This window comes from Tursiops truncatus, chromosome 19, assembly GCF_011762595.2.
Source record: "Tursiops truncatus isolate mTurTru1 chromosome 19, mTurTru1.mat.Y, whole genome shotgun sequence".
NCBI classification, from domain to species: domain Eukaryota; kingdom Metazoa; phylum Chordata; class Mammalia; order Artiodactyla; family Delphinidae; genus Tursiops; species Tursiops truncatus.
In genome coordinates, this window is record NC_047052.1 from 56,241,834 (window position 1) to 56,254,722 (window position 12,889).

The 12,889-nt window shown below is 47.9% G+C and overlaps 1 protein-coding gene across 6 annotated transcripts in view; it reads right to left on the reverse strand.

The window, feature by feature from the left end:
- ZNF470 (zinc finger protein 470) overlaps positions 1-12,889 on the reverse strand; it is a 76,100-nt gene extending 63,211 nt beyond the window's left edge. The window contains exons 1-3 of one of the 6 annotated variants that reach the window (XM_073796272.1): positions 8,631-12,413; positions 6,978-7,070; positions 4,977-5,068 (exon numbers count right to left, since the gene is read on the reverse strand). In XM_073796272.1, the coding sequence (XP_073652373.1) occupies positions 4,977-5,068; positions 6,978-7,070; positions 8,631-8,769 (324 nt within the window). In that variant the 5' untranslated portion in view covers positions 8,770-12,413. Of the gene's footprint in view, positions 1-209; positions 3,512-4,976; positions 5,069-6,977; positions 7,071-7,603; positions 12,414-12,449 lie in introns of those variants that run through there. The other 5 variants (XM_033845948.2, XM_073796266.1, XM_033845950.2 and 2 more) reach the window with 5 other exon arrangements.

Genomic DNA, 12,889 nt, shown 5'->3' on the forward strand with positions numbered 1-12,889 from the left:
AGAAAAAATATGAGCGATAACTCTCTGTTCTTGAAGCATTTTATGGTGTGAGAAGACATTCTCAAATAAAAAAGTGTTGATTGCATTCAAAACACAATATCATCAAGCACTAAATTATTTTATCTATGTTAGGAGTTAGCTCACTTTCTACATGGAAAAACTAAAGAGCTCTGGGACTGCAATAGAAAGTTTCAAGGAATGATGCTGACCTGATGAGTATGACTTCAATCTCCACAACATACTCTAAGAAATCTTAGTGTTCTCGAGATATTAGAGGTATGCCTAAAAAGAATGAAAGAAAAAAATGCCCAGCACTATTATTTTGTTTTGAAAAACAAACAGATTAGGAGAAAACTCATTTGGCAAGTTATTTTTTGATAATCTGCTGAGAAGTATCATGAGATGATATGAGGTAGGCACATGACAGGTAACCTGTGTTTTGTTACATGGGCTGAATTTCTAACCAACCATGAAGTGAGGCCAGTTCTATGGTTGATGGCAGATTTTTCATTTCTTCCTCTTTTTTTTTTTTTTTTTTGTGATTTCACTTGTACCAACATCTAAGAATGAGTTTTAAATAAAACCAGAGAAAAAGGTTAGATTATTATTATTCCAAAGAATTCAGACTCTGTCACTTACTAGCTGGGTGATCTTTGCCAAGTCAATTAACTTCTGTGTGCTTCAACATTTCCCTCCTAAAAAAGTGGTAATAATTTTAGTACCTACCTCATGGTAGCACTGTGAGAATTAAATGAAGTAACAGGCACACTACCTGGCTAAGTACTCAAGAATTTTTACCTATGATAATTATGAAGGAGAGATGGGAAAGAAAGAAGAGCAGGAGGCCAGGAAGAGGTGATACATTTGGTTTAGTATTTCAATAAACGTTTTACCTATATTTTATTTTACTAATTTCAGTAAGCTATAGTAGTTAAGAACATGGTCTCTGAAGCCAGATAACCAATGTTCAAATCCTGTCCGGCTCAGCAAACCTAAGCTATTAGTTTTGGTTTCAACTGTTGAAGATACTTTAAATACTTCTAAAGAACAGTCTATTGCATTTACATATAAATATTCACCATTTTTGTTGCACTTCCTTCATTCCTAATGTTCCAAATTCCCTTCTGATATAATTTCTACTGGAAAAACTTCCTTTTGTAATTCTTTTAAAAATTTGTCTATGAATTTTCTTAGTGTTCATTCACAAGAGAAACTATTTCACCTTCTTGAAGGCTCTTTTACTGGACACAGAATTCTGGGTTGACAGTTCTTTTCTTCGAGCACTTTAAAAGTTGTTCTACTTTTCTGACTTCTGACTTCCATGGTTTCTGATGAGAAATCCACAGTTATCCAAATCACTGTTGTCCTGCATGTTAAGCACTGTTTTTCTCTGGCTGCTTTTGAAGTTTTTTTCCCTTGTCTTCAGTTTCAGCAGTCTGATTATGACATTTCTGGGTAGGGATTTCTCTGGGTTCATCACATTGGAGTTTGATGAGCTTTATAGACCCACATGTTTATGTCTTTCACTGAAGGTGGTAATTTTTCAGCCATTATGTCTTCAAATATTTTTTCTACACTTCCTTTTCTCCTCTTTTTGGGGGGATTCAATGATAGAAATGTTAAACATTTTGGTATTGTCTTATAGGACCCTGAGGCTTTGTTCAATCTTTTTTCTCGCTGTTATTCAGATTAGATAGTGTCTGTTTATCCTCAAGTTCACTAACTCTCTCCTCTGTCATCTCCATTGTGCCACTAGTCCATCCAGTGACCTTATTTTGGTTACTACATTTTTCATTTCTTGTTCATATTTTCTATTTCTTTGCTGAGACTATCTTTCCACTAGTTTCAAGAATGTTCAACCTTACTTGTTGGAGCACTTTTATAACAGCTGCTTTAAAGTCTTTATCACATAATTCCAACATTGGTGTCACATCAACGTTAGTATCCAGTGGTGGCCTTTTCCCCTATGAATTGAAATTTTCCTAGTTTTTCATTAGCTGAATAATTTTGGATTATATTTCTGACATTCTGGATATTATGAGACTCTACGTCTTGTTTAAATTCTCTATGGAGAATGTTGGCTGATATTTTCTTCAGGCTACAAGTTCTAACCAGTTTTCTGTGGGTGGTGGTTTCAACAGCAGTTCCATTTTCAACCCTGTGCAGTGATATTCACCTTTGTCCTACTTACCAGTAGGTGGCCAGCCTGGTCTAAGGCCAGCCTGAGACCTTAGTTCATTCTCATAGACTATGGTATGCTCTTCAGGGTCAGATACATACACGAGCAGCTCAGAGTGAGCTGCTTAGGAGATCATAAACAACTTGATGTGGGTGACTTCCTCCCTCTCTGGGATCTCTCCAGTACTTTGTTTCCCAGGGGGCTCCTCTTTTTCGTTCTCTGGCCAGATAACTGGGCCTTATTTATTCCATTCCATTGTGCACTTACCACTTTAAAAGGAAGATTTCTGCTCCCCTCCCCCTCATTCTGAGCATTAGATCCCTTTCCCACTTCTTGAGTCTAAACTAGAAAGTTTCTCCTGCAGTTCTTTCTATCCACGCCAATGCCTACTTCTGAGTTCTGTGCTTGTTGAATCCATGTTAAAGAGATACTGGAAGGAAAAAAAAAAGGTAATCACACTGCAGGTCTGGTGGGACTTCACATTTTGGGCTTCTTTCCCAATCTGCCTATGTACTTTTTAGAGACTTCAAATTGCTTCTTCATGCATTCTGGAGCATGCATGCTTCATGCATGCATGCATCCCAGCTTTCAGTGGGAAAGACAGGTGGAGCGTGCTTAGTCCATTACCCAGAACCAGGACTCTCCCAAATTCAGTGCAAAATGTTGTTATTTTTAAAACTAATATTCCAAGGCTTCCCTGGTGGTGCAGTGGTTGACAGTCCGCCTGCTTATGCATGGGATACGGGTTCATGTCCCAGTCCAGGAAGATCCCACATGCCACGGAGCAGTTAGGCCCGTGAGCCATGGCCGCTGAGCCTGCACATCCGGAGCCTGTGCTCCGCAACAGTGAGAGGCCTGCGTACTGCAAAAAAACAAAAAACAAAAAACAAAAAAACAAAAAAAAACACAAAAAAACTAATATTCCATTGGAAATATAAACATTCCAGATATTCAGTGCTTCTTGTGCATTAAACATCATATTGTAGTTCTTCAGTAGCACATATAGCTAGTGCTTATTATGTGCCAAGTACTTTTCTAAACACTTAAAATATATTGACTCATTAATACTCACAACAGTCCTATAAATTTGGTACTATTATTTTTCCCATTTCACAGTTGAGGGAACTGAAATTAAGGTGATATGTCTAGTATATGGTGGAGCTAGAATTTGTACCCAGGCAGTTTGGTTGCAGAGTCCTTGTTACTAACCTTTATACCATACTCTGGCACTCTTAAAATATATTCTTCTGACCAATAACCATAATGCTTTTGTTTAAAATGTATATATGCTCTAAGAAACAAGTTTCATTGGTAGTACATGTTGTGGCATTAAATCTGTTTTTTTTTTAAAGAAGGTATTTTGCTTTAAGTTGCTTATTGTGTCTTTGATGTAAAATAAAACAATTTTAATATTATAAGTTGTTTTCATTTGATTAGATTTTAAAATTTATGTACCAATTTTTATAGTTTTATAATAATTAATTTGCTGGTGACTCTTGTTCAGCAGTTTAATCAGAACATGAATTATAGTTCTTAAGGTTCTATTATTGGTCAATAAGATATTAATATTAAAAACATTCTGTGGCTTCCCTGGTGGCGCAGTGGTTGAGAGTCCGCCTGCCGATGCAGGGGACATGGGTTCGTGCCCCGGTCCGGGAAGATCCCACATGCCGCGGAGCGGCTGGGCCCGTGAGCCATGGCCGCTGAGCCTGCGCGACCGGAGCCTGTGCTCCGCAGCGGGAGAGGCCACAACAGTGAGAGGCCCGCGTACCGCAAAAAAAAAAAAAACAAAAAACATTCTGGAGTAGAGTAAGTGTGAGAAACTCTAATCTGCAAGAAATGAAAAATTAGGAATTTAGTCCAAAGAAATCAGAGATGAGGGCAAAAATTCAAATACAAGGATGATAACTGCAACGCTCTCTATTAAATAGTAAAATATTGGCAACAATTTACCTATGGAACAACAAAGGGCTGATTAAATAGATTATGGTATTCATCCTAGAAAGAAAAAAGGATGTAGTACATTCCCTGGCATTTTAAGACACTATGGCTCCAGTCAAGTAGGGAGGGGAAATCTTTGTTTACTCTGGCGAAAATGTCACCCATCTCACCTGCGCCTGCAGATCTCCTCCACTTCCTTCAATATGCAACTCAGAAATCCCTTCCTCTCTGACTCAAGCCCTCCCAACGCCTCCTCCTTCCAACAGCGAGTAACATTGTGCAGGATTTCTCACGAAGGTGGCAAAAAGGAGCTAAAATAAGCAGATTTCCTTCTGCCAGATTGTGGCCTATCACAGAGCTTCATCAGTACAGATGAAGGGGCACCTTTTTGTAATTCACCCAAAGGCACTCATCGGGCTATTAATGGCCCTTCCCCTCCACTCCACAGGAAGTCCACTCTCTACCTGCAGCACTGATCACACTGTAAAAATAAATGTTTGCTACCTTTTCATTTCTCCAACAGATAGTAAGCTCTCTGAGAGCAAGGATGGGGATTTAGGAACTAGGCAGATCGTGGTTCTCAAATCTCCTCTAAGGACTGTATTTCTGTATTGTCAGATACTTATGAAAAAAAAGAGTACAAGGGAAGGGCTCACAGTGGGTCATTTCTTGAGTGAAGAATAAACATTGAATAGGAAAAAGAGGAAGCTCTGTAAGAGTGTATTGGGCTGTTTGAAGCTACCTATAGCCCCAATACTCGTCAGAAAGAGAGGAAATAGGAGCCAGGCCCCAAAGTGGGACAATTTTCAGAAGGAAACAAACATTACCAAGTCCTGAAAAGCAAGGGAATACTAACCAGGGACATGGCTTTAAGAAGTTCAATTCCCATCATCTTCTCCTTTTCCTGGTTCCTCATGTGGAGAAGGGCTTCATCCTGAGAGGGCACAGCTGGGAGGAAGAGAAAGGAACGGTGAGAGACTAGTGAGAGACTCTAGGAACGGTGAGTAGCTCGAATAATCACAACCTAGAAACTTTTCCCTTCAGATCCCTCTGTTCTCACTCCCCTATTCCTACTCCACCCTCCTCTCACAATCCAGGCACTCCCTGGGAAACCAATAATTTACAGCTGGGGTTCTGCTCTGCTCTGGATTTTCAGGCCGAGGACAATCTCTCTCTTGCTCAAAGCCACCCATTCATTAACAACAGAGATGTATTAGGAGTGCTGCATATATTCATACTCTGATGTGACCTTCACGACCTTCAGTGAAAATAGGGAATGCTGTCACTGTTTCACACGTGAAAGCTCTGGGAAGTGAAGTCTTTTGCACAAGTCACATAGCTTGTAAACAATGGAGCCCAGTCATCAACCTGTCTGCGTGACTCTACCAACCAAGTTATATGCTCAAGCAGACACCAGAATATAACAGAAAAACACCTCATGTGCAACTAACTACTCAGGACTTATAAAGAGTCTATCAGACTTGAAAAAAGCCATCTTCCCCAGAAAGAGGTATTACCTTTGTTACAACAGAGTCCATGTGGCTTACGGATAGCTGGACCAAAAAACCGTCAGGAGACCCAGGCTCTCCTTTTCTAGCAAACTATAGCTCTGAAGTCCCTTGCCACCTCACCCCACCCCCAGCCCTCCAGCCAAGTTTCTTCAATCAGGAAGAGAATAAAAATATCTGATTTAATTCTGGTTTCTTTCCACTAAACTCCACTGCTTTTTCAAAGCATTATTATAATGATGCATATAAGAATGAACACTTATGGAGCACTAGTTACTATGTGACAGGGACTACACAAAGTGCTTTACAGGTATGAGCTCACTTAATCCTAACAGTCCTATGAGGTATAGAATATCATCTTCATTTTACATAACAGAAACTGGGTCAGAAAGTTTAAGAAAAAAAAACTTGCGCAGTGGAGGTCTTGGGATCTGAACTCTTAGGGTCAGCTTCTTAAACTGTCAAAAGTGGTTAAGAATACCCAATTCAAGGGGATTACATGAGGGCCAGTACAGAGGGGGACTCTGGAGTCAGCCTGTCCTGGATGTGAATCCTGGCTCCTCCACTTACTAGTGATTATTTGTCCTCTCTATGCGTCAGTGTCCTCATCTATAAAAAGGAGATAAGATAGTTTCCACCTCATAATGTTGTGAGGTTTGGTGTTAACATACCCAAAAGGTCTTAGAACTGTGTCTGGGCCACAGTAAGCACTCAGTAAACATTACCTATTGTTACTGCATGCAGTAAAACAAGCAAAGAACAATAGGGCTATGAGCAGTGCTTCTTTCCCTTCTCTCTCTCTCTTTACTCACTCTGGCTGGGGGCGGGGGTAGCGGGAGACAGAGAAGTGTGAGATAGAAATGGGGGAGTATTTTTGTTCATCTACTAAAAGGTGACTAAGCCATGGAAAGGCTGGGATCCCTCAGCACTTCCAGATGAAGCTGTGAATCTCGCCTTCCTCCCAAGTCTCATCCCACAGTGACAATGTAGGACAGGACTCTAACAGGTTAAAAAATAAAAATATTAAATACTGAGGTCCTCCTTGAACAGCAGCACAGCACTCAGAGGTAATGTTCTAATGGGGAATGCTCTCTCCCCTGGGTCCTTGGAGATACGCAGACAGACCTGGAAGGGGAGTGTCTGGTTAGGAGACTCTGGGCAAGTCAAGAACCCTCCTTGAATTCAGCTCCACACTCTGGCCCGAGATGACCGTCCAAATCTTTGGACTTCTGGGTCCAACAGAGTCTGAGGCCAGGGACATCTTCCTCCAGCACTTGGGCCCAGGAACAGCACCCCCAAACCTTAATTTTCACTCTTGCAGCCGTACCAAAGCCGTCTGCCACTCTTACCTCCATACTTAGTCCCGTGGACGTGTGTAGTGTCCCGACTTCCACACCATCCAGGTGAGGCAGGCAAGAAATGCTTCAGCCCTGTAAGGCCAACTGTCCCAAGACAGGAGAACACAATCAGATTAACAGGTTGCATCAGTCCGGACTACCAAGTTCCAGAAACTGCCCTGGGGACTTTGAACCCAGCCCAGCCTTCCCGCCTTTCGAGGGGCGGGACTAACGGTCCCCCAGGATACCCGAAAAGACCACCAAATAAGGAATACCCTGCGCCCTCCCAGATTCACCAAACCCCTTTCCCTTCTTCCCCTATAAAATCTTGCCCGACCCTCGACCCCGGGTGCGACTTCTCTGGTCCCTTTCTCTCGGACCAGTGAACCTCGCCCAGGAGCGCTCCCTAATAAAGCTCACTTGAAGCTTTCCTCTGTTTCGCGGTGCCATTTGTTAAGATCCGACCTTACATTTGGTGCCGAAACCCGGGAGGGGTACCAAGCCCCGCGGGTTACCGCGGGCCGCTCCTCCCCTCCCCCAGGAGACAATCAGGGAACCTCTATTCATCCACCCGATCCGGCAGAAAATGCGGTAAGTCCCCCTCCCTGTTCCCTCCGACCCTCAGAGTCCCTGCCCACCGGACTCCCTGTCCTTAATCGCGGCTGCGTCAGGGATTCCTTCGTCCTCTCTCCGGGCCTCGGGCAACTGTGGAGACGTCCCAATCGCCTGACCGCCCTCCGACCTGCCGTGAATTGGAGACTGAGACCAGGGACGGCTCTCTCCCTCTCCATTCACTCAGGGACAGACTGGGGGTCATGGGAACCTCACAATCGAAACCAGATCCTAAGACGCCCTTGGGGTGTCTCCTAGCCAATTTTACAGCCCTCGGTTTCTCCCAAGATCTCCGTCGCCGACGGCTTATTTTCTATTCCACCGTGGCCTGGCCACAATATCCTCTAGACAATCAATCCTGAAGGGACTTTCGATTTTAACATCCTCCGTGATCTAGATAATTACTGCCGCAGGACGGACAAATGGTCCCGAGGTTCCCTATGTTCAGGCCTTCTTGTATTTGCGCTCCCGCCCTTCCCTCTGCCTCGATTGTTCCACTTCCCAGATCCTTCTTGCCAAAGAGACATCGCCTACATCCAAGCCCTTAATTTCCTTTGACGATGACCCCTCTCCATTAGCTGACCCACCCGAATCTCTCGCCTCTCCCCCCTCCAGAGCTCCTCTCCAACCTCCACCCTACCCTGAGGCGGTCCCTCCTCCTCCCGAACCCGCTCCGTCCCCTCCAACCGTTCCCCCGCCTCCCTCGATGGTTTCTCCTCCCACGCCCCTTACTTCGCCAATTAGTGCACATACACGCTCTCACGACTCCCAAGATTCAAATCTCCTCTGCCCTCTGAGGGAGGTAGCAGGAGCGGAAGGATTAGTTAGAGTTCATGTTCCCTTTTCTCTCCAAGATCTCTCTCAAATAGAAAAGCGATTAGGCTCCTTTTCTGCCGACTCTTCCCGCTACATTAAAGTATTTCGCTCTCTCTCTCAAGCTTACGATCTAACCTGGCACGATATCTTTGTGGTCCTATCTTCTACTCTGACCCCTGACGAGAGGGAAAGAATTCAAACTGCTGCCGGAAACCATGCAGATCAGGTTCACCTTACCGACAACTCCATGCCTGTCGGAGCGACTGCCGTACCTGGCACCGATCCAGGCTGGACTTCTCAGGATGGCCAAGATGGCCGCCGTAAACGTGACCTCATGATCCAATGCCTCCTGGCTGGCATGCAGGCTGCCGCTCATAAGGTAGTCAATTTTGAAAAACTAAAAGAGATAACCCAAGAACCTAACGAAAATCCAGCTATCTTTCTCAATCGCCTTACAGAGGCCTTAACTCTCTACACCCGGCTGGATCCTGACACCCCGGCAGGGGCAGCGGTCCTGGCCACCCATTTCATCACCCAATCAGCCCCGGACATCCAAAAGAAATTAAAACGGGCAGAAGACGGCCCTCAAACCCCTATTCGAGGTCTGGTAAAGATGGCCTTTAAAGTCTATAATGGCCGTGAGGATTTGGCAGAATCCAGACGACAGGCTCGGACGCACCAGAAGGTGGCCCTCCAAACCCAAGCTCTTGTAGCCGCCCTAAGGCCGTACATCTCCCATGGATCACAGCATCCACGGGGTCCGCAAAGGGCAACCCCGCCTGGGGCCTGCTTCAAATGCGGAAAAGAAGGCCACTGGGCTCGCCAATGTCCCAATCCCCGACCTCCTTCTAAGCCCTGTCCCAGCTGCGGGCTAACGGGCCACTGGAAGAGTGACTGCCCTACAACTGGCCCTCCCTCAGCGTCTCCACGCGGGGGGCAGGCCGACCCAACGGCATTACCACTCGAACTGCTGAGATTGGCTGACGACTGACGGCGCCCGGACTCGAAGACCCCCATCACCCTCGCCGAGCCCAGGGTAACGCTACAGGTAGCGGGTAAGTCCATCTCATTTGTGGTGGACACGGAGGCTACCTATTCGGTCCTGCCTACTTATTCCGGGCCAGTTTCTCCTTCCCAGATCTCGGTCATGGGTATTGATGGCAAACCATCCTTCCCACTCCAGACCGGTCCACTCCCATGTCATATCGAAGGACTCCCTTTTACTCATTCCTTCTTAGTCATACCATCCTGCCCAGTTCCCTTGCTAGGCCGAGATGTCCTTTTCCACTTAGGGGCCTCCCTCCAGCTGGTTAGACTTGACCCTAAGGTCCCCTCCTCCCAACTCCTGCTTCTTCTTCTCGGCCTGTCTCTAGAACCCTCCCCCTCCTATCCCCCTCTTCCAATCACACCGAACCCAATCAATCCCCAAGTCTGGGATACTTCTAAGCCCATAATAGCAACACACCATTCCCCCGTTCTCATCCACCTAAAGGACCCCTCCAAATTTCCATCAATGCCCCAATTTCCCATCTCTGAGACTCACCTTAGGGGCCTACAACCTATTATCACCAGACTCCTAAACCAGGGACTCCTCATCCCCACGGACTCTCCCTGCAACACCTCCATCCTGCCTGTCCGCAAGGCCTCTGGGGATTATCGCCTGGTCCAGGACCTCCGACTAATCAATGAGGCCATAATTCCTCTCCACCCAGTAGTCTGGATCCCTAACTTTGCTCTCCTCGCTAAACCCTTATATCTAGCCGCTAAAGAAACCCCTCAAGGACCCCTCACCTCTCCTTCTGCCTTTTAACAGGCCTTTCTCACCCTCCATAATGCTCTGATATCTTCTCCTCCCATTTCTCTGCCCAACCCAAACCGACCTTTTCACCTTTTTGTGGATGAACGGGCTGGAATAGCCACTGGACTCCTTGCCCAGCCTGTAGGGCCTTCCTACCGCCCCGTGGCTTACCTCTCCAAACAGCTGGACCCAACCATTCGGGGATGGCAACCATGCCTTCGGGCTCTAGCAGCGGCAGCCGAAGTGACCAAACAAACACTCAAACTGGCTCTGGCCCACCCACTAACCGTGTTTTCCTCCCACCGGCTGGTCGACCTCCTAGGCCACAAGTCTCTCTCCCTCCTGGGCCCCTCCCGCATCCAGGAGTTCCACCTTCTATTCATTGAAAACCCAGCTATTTCTCTTGCTCTCTCCCCTCACCTGAACCCGGCTTCCCTCGTGCCTATCTCTGGCACCGGGGGTTTTCCATCCCATTCCTGCCCTCATGTCATAGAACCCTTCAAACCACCAAGAGAGGGACTCTTTGACACCCCTCTTTCAAATCCGGACCGCACTCTCTTTGTGGACAGTAGTTCGATACTCAGTCCTGACGGATGCCGACGGGCGGCCTACGCGGTAGTAACCATCTCAACCATTATCGAGGCCAACCGCCTCCCAGAAGGGACAACCTCTCAAAGGGCTGAACTGATAGCAATCATGCGGGCCCTCGACCTCTCTAAGGGCCAAAGGGCCATCTTTCTCCCTATGGTCGCAGGCATTTCCCTCGCCTCCTCTCTCGTTGCTGCGGGCATCGGAGGAGGAGCCCTAACACACAGTGTCTCAACATCCCGTGACCTAGAACAAAAACTCCAGCTAGCCATCGAGGCTTCTGCCGCCTCCATCACCTCCCTCCAGCGCCAGATCACCTCAGTAGCCCGAGGTGCCCTCCAAAATCGACGAGCCCTGGATCTCCTGACGGCCGACAAAGGAGGTACCTGCCTCTTCCTACAGGAAGAATGCTGCTATTATATCAATGAAACAGGACTCGTCGAAGACAACGTAAAAGCCCTCCATCGCTTAAGAGAAGAACTCCAACGCAGACACCAACAGTCCACCTCCCCAATTCCCGATTGGTGGGGATCCACCCTCTATATCTGGCTAACACCAATCTTAGGCCCCTTAATTCTCATCTGTATCTTGCTCACGTTTGCTCCGTTTTCTTAGGTTCCTTCGCAGGCGCATGGAGGAAGTCTCTCGGGTGGCCACAACCCAAATGCTCCTCGGTCCTTACACTTTGCTTCCTACAGAACCCCCCTAAGCCTCGGACCTCTGGTCGCCCGACTCCCCTTTCGATGCCCCCATTCAGCATGAAGTAGTCAGAGATCAGAACGCCGCCCCATTACACCAAAGATGTCGGGATGTAAGGCCAACTGGCCCAAGGCAGGGGAACACAATCAGATTCACAGGTTGCATCAGACCGAAATTCTCCGGACCACCCAGTTCCAGAAACTGCCCTGGAGACATTCCGGACCACCCAGTTCCAGGAACTGACCTGGGGACTTTGAACCCAGCCCAGCCTTCCCGCCTTTCGAGGGGCGGGACTAACTGTCCCCCAGGATACCCGAAAAGACCACCAAATAAGGAATACCCTGCGCCCTCCCAGATTCACCACACCCCTTTCCCTTCTTCCCCTATAAAATCTTGCCCAATCCCCGCCCGGGTGCGACTTCTCTGGCCCCTTTCTCTCGGACCAATGAACCTCGCGCCCGGGAGCGCTCCCTAATAAAGCTCACTTGAAGCTTTCCTCTGTTTCGCGATGCCGTTTGTTAAAATCCGACCTTAACAAGCTCCACCGGCCCAACCAGGTGCCTTCCCAGGACTCCAGGGCTTTGGGGCTTTGGGCCACACTGGGTTCTTGGTGGTGGAGTCAGGGTGTGTGGGGGGCTGGGGTGTGGGGTGTGTGTCGGGGGGTGGCCTTCTCCGGAGGCGTTTCCAGTTCTCAGCCACGTAAAATCCTTCATTCGTCCCAATACACGCCGTCGCTCACATGCTGCTGGGACGTGCAAGGTGCACAAAAGACACGCGCAGAAACACGGGCCCCAGTCACACACTTGCCTCCTCTGCGCCCTACCAGTCACATCTCACACCCGCACACACTCCCCCCTCATTCACACACGTACCTGCCTCCTCCTCCCGGTCTCACACACACACACACACACACACACACACACCACGCGCTGACGGTCACAGTCGCCAAATCACGCGCGCACGCTCACGACCTCGCCGCCCCAGCATGCAGACCGGGACGCTGACCTCTCGGCGCCTCCCCGTGCCCGGCTCAGCCGCTGCCGCCGCCCCACTCAGACTTTCTTCTCAGAATCGGCCAGACTCGCTCACGTCCGGGTTTCAAGTCTCGTCGGAAGTGGGCGCGTCCTCTCAGCGCAAGGGCCCTTGGGAAACGTAGTGCAGACAGGGGTGGCGGCGGCTTTCTGAAATCTGAGGACTACACTGCTAGGCAGGGTTCCTCCCCGCGGCCTGGTGATCACTGCCCTCTGTCCCCTATTGGTGCCTCCTGGTCAGGAACAGAGCTACCTAGAAGCATTTTAGCTTCTGGGTCCCACGGCCTCCACGAAAGAAGCCGAGCCCCGGGGACTTCTGGGAGCCGTCGCCGGGCTCGGAGTGCGCAGGAGCAGCTGTTAGGCACTGAGAGCCGAGACCC